The sequence below is a fragment of the Pseudonaja textilis genome, chromosome 2 (genome assembly GCF_049901715.1).
Source record: "Pseudonaja textilis isolate UNSWEBS1 chromosome 2, rPseTex1.2, whole genome shotgun sequence".
Lineage (NCBI taxonomy): Eukaryota > Metazoa > Chordata > Lepidosauria > Squamata > Elapidae > Pseudonaja > Pseudonaja textilis.
In genome coordinates, this window is record NC_141991.1 from 160661431 (window position 1) to 160673769 (window position 12339).

The 12339-nt window shown below is 45.1% G+C and overlaps 1 protein-coding gene across 2 annotated transcripts in view; it reads right to left on the bottom strand.

Moving 5' to 3' along the window:
• Positions 1–224: 224 nt before the first annotated feature.
• Positions 225–12339, bottom strand: part of GNB3 (G protein subunit beta 3) — a 34426-nt gene continuing 22311 nt past the window's right edge. For both annotated transcript variants that reach the window (XM_026713274.2, XM_087923029.1), the window contains 8 exons: positions 5038–5076; positions 4770–4876; positions 4162–4225; positions 3804–3966; positions 3225–3291; positions 1594–1795; positions 1177–1393; positions 225–545 (listed from right to left, as the gene is read on the bottom strand). In XM_026713274.2, the coding sequence (XP_026569059.1) occupies positions 439–545; positions 1177–1393; positions 1594–1795; positions 3225–3291; positions 3804–3966; positions 4162–4225; positions 4770–4876; positions 5038–5076 (966 nt within the window). In that variant the 3' untranslated portion in view covers positions 225–438. The remainder of the gene's footprint in view (positions 546–1176; positions 1394–1593; positions 1796–3224; positions 3292–3803; positions 3967–4161; positions 4226–4769; positions 4877–5037; positions 5077–12339) is intronic.

Sequence of the window (12339 nt, forward strand, 5' to 3'; positions counted from 1 at the left end):
ATATATTTCTCCAAGAGAAAAGTGAATAAAGTTCATTGTAGAATACTTTCCTGTGATAAACCACTTGAAGACACATCCAAGGACAAATTATAGTTGGATGTGTCTGAAGTCTGTGGTAATCATAACATGGAAAATCAGAAGTTGAGGGATAGGAAATAAGGGACCTTGAGAGTCTCTAATTTGGGTAGGGTCAATAGGAACTGTTATCTTGCTGATGTCACATCTGGAGGCAGTCACAGAAATGGACCTCTGAATTTGGGGATGGTTTCAAAGAGTATCGGAAGAATTGCCTTGTGGGGATTCTTTCCCTGAGCTTCTCCTTAGGGAGGTAAGTTTGTATGAACCAATATCTGCATAGAATAAAAATGTCAATTGTGGTACTCAAAGATATATCTGAAAAAGCCTCTCCAAATTCACTCTTCTTTTCACACAGCATCTTCAGTTCCAAACTTTCAGGAAACTGTCCCAAGAGCCAGTTGCTGCAGCCATGCCATCTGCAGTTACTCCCAAACAGCTCACCCTATTATCGTGTCCAGACAGAAGGCCTGTAGGTTTAAATAATAATGGTTCATGATCTGCTGTGATGATTAAGGTGGATAATTTAATGTTTTAAGCACAATATTAAAACACCCTAAGAACCACAATATTGATGAGATGAAAAGACAAGACCCACAGTTTTGGGAGAGGCAGTGAATTAGTTTGGAGGAAAATTATTTTGCCTGAACTCAGCAGATCTCTAAGCAGAGTTCCAAATTTTGGGTAGCACAGGTGGCCCTCACTTGTCATTCACCTTCCCTCTGATGGCACAATTATCTAGAGGAAAGGCTCCACACAGACAAGGGATGTATGAAGAGATAATCCATCTGCAGTGGAGTATAACTCATCTTTCTTGATAACTCAGAGAGGAACAACATGCAACCTATATGCCAGCATTCCAACAACCAACAGATTGGTTAGAACTGAGCTGTGCATTAAAGAGTGGTCAGGAAAAAGGAACACTTGCATGTTCGAATAAGGGAAACTGACATTTGATTTTGCTCAGTCTCCCATTCTTCTAATTTTAGATTATATTAGGTCATGATTTGGTTTTTTAAAAAAGCCTGTTCCCAAATGGATATGCATTACTCTGTGTACAGTTTTCTGTGAATATAAAAAAAAACTGTTGCCATGACTCACCCACACGTTCTGCTTTCAGACTATCCCAGATATTGCAATTGAAATCATCATATCCAGCCAGGAGGAGGCGCCCGCTGCGGGAGAAAGCGATTGAGGTAATTCCACACATAATGGTCTCATGAGCAAAGTTGATGAGCTCTTGGTCTGCCCGAAGATCAAAGAGGCGACAGGAGGCATCATCTGAACCAGTGCAAATGGCTTGCCCACTGGGGAAGAACTAGGTGAGGGGTGGGGGGAGAGAGAGAGAGAGAGAGACAGAAATAGAGACAGACATACACACAGAGACAGAGACACACAGAAAAAGATATCATTTGCTTCTGTTGTCTTCTGCAGGTTATTTCTGCCCTAATCTTTGACATTGTTTCAGGGTCCAGCTCACTTCCACCCTCAGTTCAAGGAAGGGTTTCAGAAACTTACTGAAATGGCATTGATATCTGATTCATGTCCTGTAAATGTCTGGCGGCAAGCTCCTTCTCGGATGTCCCACAGCTTGGCACTGGCATCACAGGCTCCTGAAATGAAAAGCTTGAAGTCCGGGGAGACTGCCAGGCTCATGCAGTCCCCAGTGTGTCCTATGAATGTGGTCTTCGTCTGCCCTGTTTCAATATCCCACAGCATGCTGAAGAGGAAGAAGAAGTTGCTTAGGCTGAACTGAGTAGCTATTTCGATCATCTTCATATTTGGTACAGGCATGGAATACTTACAGATCTGGGCAGCTGTATTCAAAAGTAATCTAACAATAAAATTGCTACAAACTCAGGGTGAATAATACATAAAGTAGGATATTCATTCATTCTTTCATTCATTCATTTGTATCCTGCTTTTATTATTTTTACAAATAATTCAAGACCGCAAACATATCCAGCATATCTTCCCTCTTCTATTTTTCCCACATTTAAATATGTGAACAGCCTCCTAATTGCTAAAGGGTCCTCTCGTTATGCAGTTTGGACATTTTGATTTAAAGTTAGATTCAGCCAAAGATCTCTTAATCACTTCTACCCCTTTGGAAGAGCAACCCAAAACTGTGCCAAATGGGAATGAGTGACTGAGAGGCAGAATAACTTAATAGATTGTGGAAGCTAGCGGAGCTAAACATTCTTCACCGGTTTTTCCTCTTCATGCAGCAAAATTCAGCAGACTTTTTTTCTTTATTGGCTTTCACAAATGGGGCCTAGGTTGGGTGTCTATGCTTGACAGATTCTTCTAGGGGATGACATAAAAAGGAAATAGCAGTGGCAGAGTCTGCTGTCAGAATTTGATGAAAACAGCTATTCCCATTGATTCCTTAGAACCAAGTAGAGATGAAATCATCATGCAATGATTATGCAAACAATACTTTAAAAAAGAAAAAAGAAAGCAGCAGCTACAATACCCTTCAAAGGAAGAATTTGGGTGAGGCAAGGAACTGCCACCAGCAGAGTCTTAACATTTTGGAACAAAATTGATTTTTGGTCCTCCCTTAGCTTTCTCTAATTCAGACTGGCCACCTCATCCTGGTTGAGAATTGTGGGAATAGAACATATCTGAAGACCTCCAATTTAAGAGAAGGGTGGGATAGGTGAGGCAGGGGTATCAAACTGTTCCCCCATGGGCCGGATGCGTCACACACAGGCCCTGCTCACCCCAACTCCGTGAATGGGAAAAACATCACAAAATGTCACATGACGGCAACATGACATGGCAAGTTTGACACCCATGGGTTAGAGTATTAAACCTAGATTTAAGGCATAGTAGCAGTTAGCTGAGTTAAGTAATAAAAGTAAAAAATAGGTAGGAGCCCTGGTGGCACAGTGGTTAGAATGCAGTATTATAGGCACACTTTGCCAACTTCCTAGAGTTCAATCCTGACGGGGCTCAAGGTTGATTCCATTCTGAGGTCGGTAAAATGAGGATCCAGATAGTTGAGGGCAATATGCTGACATTGTAAACTGTGCAAATATAAGTGCTGTATATAAGTCTAAATGACATTGCTATTGCTAAATAAATAAGGATACCCATATGGTTGCTTGCTGGCCAGTTCATACACCGTAAACAGAAGTACTCACCAAGTGGTGTCCCCAGAGCTAGTTACAATATTATTGTCATCCAGGAATCGGCAGCAGGAGAGATAGCCTGCAGAGCAGGAGTAAGGAATGTTGTTGAAGGCAAGAAAGAGGCTAAGACTTATACAGGGCACATTTTCTTCCAGAGATATTTTGTTTTTGTTTTTTATCAACAGAAGCTGGATTTTGCAGCACACTGTAATTTAATTATGTGGCTGAAAAAAATGAGAATTTTTCATTCTATAAAATTATACTATTTATATTTAAATTATTATCTTTTATCCTGCTTCTGCTGGTCACATGGAACCATCAGACACCCTATCCGGAGCAGTCTCTGGCTTCTGAGATGTTAATTCAGATGTAATTCCATAAGCTTGCAACCAACTTTTCATTGTTGGGGCAACAATGTATAAATTCTCAAATTCTTTTTTATTCCTCATCTGGAGAGCTACAAAACCATGTTTTAAATGGAAGTTGTAGAGTTTCTCAACCATTCCTGTTGCAATATAATATTTTGCTTTCCTTTTTTTTCCCCCATGGATTGTAGCTACAGCTTCACCAAGACTTAGAGCAAAAGATCACCTGCATGAGCTACGAGCTCCCTGTTCACTTTCACATTTCCTTCACGACTCTTGAGGTTATAGATGGAGCACATATTATCAAGTCCTCCACAGGCCACAAAATTCCCTGATGGAGCATAGGCACACGTCATGACCCAAGAAGACTTGAGAGGGATGGCATGAACCTGCAATTAAAGAGTAGGACAGAAATCCACCATTAGCTCCTTGGTCAGAGATGAGAAAAGCAACAGCTATAATAGGAATAGTCCAGATTCTAGAAAGTAGACTCAGAGGCAAAATGCTAGCAGTCACTTTTCATTCCTAGCATTGCTTGCGAACAGATTGTGGACATATCATCTATTTGCTGATGTATCTCCTACCTTGTTAGTTGTATAAGTATCCCATACAATGAGTTTTCCATCTTGTGAAGCACTGACCAGAAGTCTATAAGAGAAGAAAGATGTTATCATTGGGATCTAAAGGTTAAACTGCATCAAGTCTACCTCTCCACCCCACAACCTTCTCATACGATGCATCTTCAAGGTAATTTTGTTCGCCATCTTATAGTAAAGTTTGTTCTCCATCTTACAGCAAAGAATTCATAGTCAACGGATGGGAAGGTAGAAGTGTGACCGGTGTGTGTGTGTGTGTGTGTGTGTGTGTGTGTGTGTTTACATGTATAGTTCAGAATACAGAATTATTCATTTTGCTGCTATTTCTATTGTATGATAACCAATTTACATTTTCAGTATAGACTTCATGAAATGTATGATGTATATTTTACACACAGTTAGACAGGAACTTATTATAGAGGCATTGGTGCTTTCTAGCACAGATAATAAGAGCCTTTGGTGAGCTAATTTGTTTGAGTAGCTGAGCTGGTTCACTGGGAAGGGACTCAATGGAATAAGGTAGCAACTCTGGGGCTGAAGTCCATACAACTTAAATTTGTCAAAGCTGAGAAACACTGCTATATACCATTACTTACTTGGAATCTGTGGACCAGTGACAAGCATAGATCTTGGCCAGATGTCCACGCAGAGTTCTCCGTGTCCGCAGCTGTATGCGCCCAACCACTTCCATGTCAGCAACAAGCTATACAGAGAAGAAGAAATTTAACTCTTATTCTAAAGGTTTTCACTAATGGGCTGTATCAAGTCAGTTGCTGAACCTGCAGTTCTCTTGAACTTGTGTTAGACATAACCATTTAGGCAAACTTGATTTAAACAGAGTAATATACTGTTAGCATTTCCTACCTGAGCAAGTGTAGTATCAGCACAAGCTTTTCGAGCTTCCTGAAAGAAAAAAGGCAAGAGATGAAATTTTTATACCCCCAGCATTTCTACCTGCTATCCTTTATGAAGCAGTTTCAAACTAATCTGTGACCATCTTCATTTATCTCAGCCTTTAAGAGCAGAGAACACCCTTCACTCAAACAGAATTCAGGCTTTTTCCCCTTCCAGCTGACCAATAGGAGAGCAGAAAGAATGTAATGCAACTGGTGACTTGGAGTAACAAAATTCCCTCAATCCAAATCCCTACAAAAACAAAATACAAGCAATTGTTTTCTCTTCCCCCCACCCCCACCCATGTTTTTCAGTATTTTATACTTATATTGACATGCATTTATCTGGTGGTTTACAAATAAGATTTGAGAAGTACTGAAATGTTCCCACAGCTTCCTAGCTGCTTGGCCATCATTCCTTTGTCTTTTAAAAGTCCATGTGAATTGTTAAAGTTACATGAGAGTATATGGCAATTGTATTGCTGTGCACATGTCCAAGTAATCATGACGATAGATTCATATGGCTACCTTGGCTGGAAGAAGCTAAGTTCTAAACTACATATTGCAGGAATAGACCAGCTGCAGGAATGGTATCCTGGGTACAAGGAGAAAATAATGAATTGGGCCAAAGAGTGAAAGAGTGGGATGAAACAATATTCCTGAGAGTGAAAACATGGCCTGTCTGTAGTAAAAAAAAAAAAAAAAGTATCATTTGGTTGTGATTTCAAATAAGCCAGAACAAAGTCAAAAATATCAAGTCTGCTCCCAAAAAAGAAATAACATGATGAGATCAAAGATCACAATCAATCCCAAATATGGGGTGGTGGGGCGGGGCAGCATTAACTAGACTTTGGAGTGAAAAGTATAGCAAAGAACACTTCCCAGATTGTGGCTCCTGTATGATGAAATTGCCCTTCAATAACCAACATTTCAATTTTCTTTGAAAAACAATCGATAACAATCCACTTGTTGCCAAACTCTGTATTTTTTCACCATTTTTCTTCCTAAGTAGGTAAAATGAGTTGTTTTCATAACAGCCCTGTGATGAAGATTAGGCCAAAAAAAAGATGTAATTGGACAAAAGTCTTGAATTAGCTTCTGGACTGGTTGAAGATTAGGATCCACTTGGGTTTTACAAATCCAGGATTCTGTCAGTTTCTCTCTTTTTGTAGTTGCAAAGCACTTAAGCAATGTAAAGCTGCAGACATCTTAGGTGTGTGCAGATAGAGTCAAATGTAAATTGAAACAATACAGGCTGTCCTCAACTTACAACAGTTCATATAAATTGGACTGCCATTTGTTAGAAATGCTGTAGCGTCTTCTGCTTGGGCAGGGGGTTGAACTAGATGACCTATAAGGTCCCTTCAACTCTGATTATCTGTTAAATCTGTTAGAGTCACTCAGCACGCTTTCATGCCTAAAGTGGGCCTAGAACTCACAGCTTCCCATTTTCTAGATCACCACCTTCACCACTAGAGCAAATTGGCTAAAAAAAAAAAAAAAAAAAAATAAGAACCACCTGATTAACCACAGCAATGAGGCTGGAAGGTCCCAATGGCATTTTCAGGAATATGGTGCTTACAGGTTTAAACTTATCTAACACTGACTAACGTGCATTATCTGAGCTGTAATCTTTAAAATAATTGTGTGAGATACCATCTGTGGCGTTCGGAAAAGACTGAGCTGAAGTCTTCACTCTGGTCCGTCTTTCCAGCGGGAACACGGACCGTTCCTATTGGCTGATGCCATTTGACAGCCGGCTATAAAAGGGAGCTGTCAAAGGGCATCAGCTGTTGTCTGCTGGCTGACTACCTTGTTAGCGCGGCATCTGCGGCAACCCTTTATTGCTGCAATAAAGTAAAAGTTGACGTTCACTCCGTGTTTGCCTCAGGTTATTCCGCCGCTCCACAACACTGGCGACGAGGACGGGATATCTATAAGAGGCAACCGGGCAAAGAATCGCTGAGCGAAGTCACTACAAAAAGAGCCGAAGTCACTACCGAGCTGAATGTCACTTTCAGAGCTACTGTCACTATTCGTGAGCGCGAATTTCAACTTTCCTTGAAAGATCCGGCACCGCTGAGTCTAGATGACTTCGAACCCTGCATTCCTGCCTTTCAGACCGACAGCGGAAACATGGGAGTCCTACAGAAACCGATTTGACTGTTTCCTAGATGCCATAGACCTTGCTGACATTTCCGACCATAGGATCCTATTTTTTAAATTTTTGCAGAACCACAGTGTTTGACACTGCTATGGCATTATTGGCTCCACATTCAATTAAGACTGTTCCATGGGAAGAATTGCAGGAAATTCTTTCCAACCACTATTCCCCTAAGCCATCCCAAATTGCCAGGCATCATGCTTTTAGGAGATGGATTGAAGCTGAGGGAGATACTATTAGTGGGTACATGGCTGCCCTATGAACAGCTGCCTTGCATTGTGGGTTTAGAGACTATCTGGAAGACATGTTATTAGACCAACTAGTTTGTGGAGTCAGGTATTTAAGGCTACAAAGGCGTCTGTTGGCTAAAGGGGATTTAACCCTTAAATTAGCAATTGAAGAGTCTCAAGCTGCTGAACTATCAGCACTTTCAGCAGCAGAAATTCAGGGAAATCCAATTAGCCAGGGCAGCTCAGCCATCCATTACGATGAAGCCTCCTCAGAAGAAGGCTATGAAGAGGCTAATGATGTAAATCACCTCAGGCAGCAAAAAACCAGTCAAGGGGAAAACAGGCCAAACCCCAATCTACTTCCACGGCATCAGCCCATTTGTCTAAGCTGTGGGGGAAACCACCTCAGGGCATCCTGCAAGTTCAGGAATGCCATTTGTCTAAAATGCCAAAGGAAGGATAATTTAGCCAGGGTCTGTCAAGCAGGAAAGACTTTTGCCCCAAAGCCTCAGACAACCCAACATTTCCAAAAACAAGTTGAAGACTGTTTTACCTGCTATCAAGCCAAGCTGACTAACAAAGGCTCTAACAAAATTAGTGTTTTTGTTTCTATAGAAGGGAAACCTTGCAGGATGGAGGTTGACACAGGCTCAGCACTGTCCATCATCTCATGGAGCCCCTTGAAACAACTACTTCCCAGAATGGCTAAGAAGAAGCTTTGTGGCTGCCAGTTAACCCTACGCGACTACCAAGGCAGAACCATCCCAGTCATTGGAAAAGGCAAGTTTTTTGTACAATTTCAAAATTTTAAAGGTCACTTGCCTTTAGTAGTAGTGGATGGTGCACTCCCTAGCCTGTTGGGGTTAGACTGGTTCCCTGCCCTTGGCCTCCATATAAGCGGAATCCACTCTATTACAAATGCTGAAGTGGACACCTTGTTTAATGACTATGCTGATGTGTTCAGCGAGGGGCTGGGCTGTTATTCAGGAATCCCAATATCTTTCAACTTGGACCCTCAGGCAGTAACAATCCATTTAAAGCAGGGGTGTCCAACCTTTCACCTTCCCTGAGCCACATTAGAAGATGAAATTTTGGTTTGGGCCGCACATAAAATAAAATAACAGTAACGATACCCGATCATTCCAAAAAACCATAGAAAACATAGTTAACATATTAAATTTATTTGGAAATAAAGTTAGTGAGATGTTTTTATTATTCATTATTAATTATTTATTAAAATTTATTTGTTTTTTATCACGGTTTTTTATCAGTTTTTTTATCACAGTTTATTTTCTGGCCAAATTTTGCGGGGGGAGGAGGGGGAGAAAGCTCGCCTGCCTCACACCTACCTCTCCTCCTGCAAATAGCCCGGCTGGATGAGGCAGGACTGGAAGGCAGAAGCAGCAGCAGCAGCGGCGGGGGCAGAAGCAGCAGCGGGGAAGGCTTCTGCCCCGCCGCTGCCCCCGCCGCTTCTGCCCTGCCACCGCTGCTGCTTCTGCCCCGCCGCCCCTGCCCCCGCCACCACTTCTGCCCCCGCCACCACCACCGCTTCTGCCACCGCCGCGCCGCTTCTTCCCCGCCACCGCTTCTGCTTCTGCCCCCGCGCCACTGCCCCCGCCGCTTCTGCCCCGCCACCACTGCTGCTTCTGCCCTGCTGCCGCTTCTGCCCCGCCACTGCCACCACTTCTGCCCCCGCTGCGCCGCTTCTTCCCCGCCACCGCTGCTGCTTCTGCCCCGCCGCCGCTGCCCCCGCCGCCGCTACTGCCGCCGCTGCCGCTTCTTCCCCGCCACCACTGCTGCTTCTGCTGCCGCCGTTTCTGCCCCCACCACCACCCCCGCCGCCGCTTCTTCCCCCGCCACCGCCACTGCTTCTTCCCCCGCCGCGGGGCCAGCGGTGGCAGGGGCAGAAGCAGCAGCGGTGGTGGGAGAAGAAGCGGTGGCGGCGGGGGCAGAAGCGGCGGGGGTGGCGGCGAGAGAAGAAGCGGCGGCGGGGGCAGCAGCAGCGGTGGGGGCAGAAGTAGCAGCAGTGGCAGGGCAGAAGCGGTGGGGGTGGCGGTGGGGGCAGAAGCGGCAGGGGTGGCGGCGGGGCAGAAGCGGCGGGGGTGGCAGCGGGGGCAGAAGCAGCGGGGGTGGCGGCGGGGCAGAAGCAGCGGCGGCGGGGGCAGCAGCGGTGGCGGGGGCAGAAGCAGCAGCGGTGGCAGGGGCAGAAGCGGTGGCGGTAACAGCAGGAGGTGGCGCTCTGACGGCGCCCGTCTTTTCTCTTGCTGCTTGGCCTGGCGCTCGCCTCGCCCCTGCCTCTCCTCCTCCTCCTCGCTGGCTGTGGCACCATGGTTGGGGTGGGCACTGGGCCGCATTAAGAGGCGACCTGGGCCGCATGTGGCCCGTGGGCCGCGGGTTGGACAAGCCTGATTTAAAGCCTCGAAGGGTACCTTTTGCAATCTGCCCCAAATTAGACATGGAGCTTGACAAATTATTTAAACAAGGTGTATTAGAGCCTGTGGACTTCGCAAAATGGGAAACCCCAATAGTGACACCCCTGAAGAAAGACAGGAGCGTAAGAATCTGCATGGATTACAAGACGTCATTGAACAAATATTTACAAATCAGCACCTATCCAGTCCCTGTTATCCAGTACCTACTACATTCTTTTGAGCCAGGAACCATTTTCGCTAAATTAGACATGTCACAGGCCTATCAACAGTTCCCTGTTGATGACACAGCCGCTGAACTACGAACTATTGTAATGCACAGGGGCGCTTTCAAATGTAGGCGCCTCCAATTTGGCGTAAGTGTAGCCCCAGGAATTTTCCAATCCTTAATGGAAAGACTTCTTCAAGGATTACCAGGCGTAATTCTGTATTTTGATGACATTTTAATATCTGCCCCTGACAAGCCTCAGTTACTGCAAAGAGTCAGAGGAGTCCTCAATCGTTTCAGACAGCATGGTCTTAAGTTAAAGAAAAAGAAGAGCACAATTGCCACCCCACAGATAGAATTTTTGGGATACAGAATTGACACCTCTGGTATTCACTCAATCGAATCCCAAGTAAGGGCTATTCATGAGGCACCCACGCCAACTAACAAAACTGAGCTCCAGGCCTTTTTAGGACTTCTTAACTTTTACGCTTCATTTTTGCCTCATAAAGCTTCCATTGCAGAGCCTCTGCACAGACTCTTGGACAAGCAATCCTCCTGGCACTGGGGACCTAGGGAAGCCCATGCCTTCCATGCTGTCAAATCATTACTTACATTCAATGCTGTCCTGATACAATTTAATGAACATTTACCTTTAGTTTTAGCAGCAGATGCTTCTCCTTTCGGCATAGGTGCTGTTTTAAGTCATAGACTGCCTAATGGTTCTGAGGCACCCATTGGCTTTTTCTCCAGAACCTTTTTCCCCAGCTAAGTGCAACTACAGCCAAATTGACAAGGAGGCTTTGGCTGCAGTTGCTTCTGTCAAAAAATTCCATGAGTTTCTATATGGGCACTATTTTGAGTTGATCACGTATCACAAGCCTCTGTTAGGCCTTCTGTCTGGCAAAAGACAAACTCCTCAGATTTTGTCTCCAAGAATGACCAGGTGGACCTTATTTCTGGCTGCCTATTCCTATACACTGGTTCATTGACCTGGCAAGAGTCTATGCCACGCTGATGCTCTTAGTCGCTGCCCCCTACCTGTTCCTGTGGAGGATCCTGCACCAACTAATGCTGTTTTCCAGATCAACGATCTCAAGCTCCCCATCACAGCCCTCGATATCGCTGCCCACTCTTCCAGGGACAAGGTAATTGCCCAAGTTCTTGACTGAGTGGGAAGGGGGTGCCCAGGAATTCCTTATGCCCCCGAATTCATGCCTTTCAAAATTCACCAGCAAGAACTATCTTCTTTGCAAGGCTGTTTACTTTGGGGAACGAGGGTAGTTATCCCTTCTAAGTTGCAAGACTCAGTTTTAAAGGTCCTGCATGAGGGCCATCCCGGCATTATCAGGATGAAGGCCCTGGCTCGCAGTTATGTATGGTGGCCAGACATGGATGCTCAGATTACAAGTCGAGTGAACGCTTGTCAGCCATGCCAAACTATGAGACCTGCTCCAACCACATCCACTCCAGGCAGGTGGGAAGATTCTGTGGCCCCTTGGTCCTGGGTGCATATTGATCTGGCTGGCCCTGTTCATGGGCGTACATTCCTGGTTATGGTTAATTCTTTTTCTAAATGGGTAGAACTGACCTTGATGACCACCACAACTTCAGAAGCTGTCACTAAGGCTCTATCAAGGATATTCGCTACCCATGGCCTCCCTGACACCATCGTGTCTGATAACGGCCCCCAGTTTACTTCCTGTGAGTTTGAGATCTTCCTAGCCAACCTAGGAATAAGGCACGCACTTACAGCTCCTTTTCATCCTGCCAGTAATGACCTGGCTGAAAGGGCAGTCAGATCAGTTAAGGAGGCCCTGGCAAGGTTTGGGCCTATAGATTGGCACTCTAGGCTCACTTAGTATCTTCTGACCCAGCATACAACTCCCTGTGCCATCACTAATAGGTCTCCGGCTGAACTTCTCATGGGTAGACATCTGAGGACCACCCTAGACAGACTCCATCCGCATTATGCCCCAGTCACACCCCTAGGGTCAAAAAGCCAGGCAAGGGAGTTCGCTGAGAATGACCAGGTCTATGCCCAGAACTATGCGGGACACCCTTTGTGGATGCCTGGGCAAATTGTGGCGGTAACTGGTCCTAAGTCTTACAGGGTCCAACTGCAAGATGGGGGCATCTGGCACCGCCGTATCAATCAGCTTAGAAGGCATTGGAGTGCGTCTGCAGATGGCCCTCAAGACGTTTCTGCAACAGAGAAACCGCCACCACCCAAAGAAACTTCCCT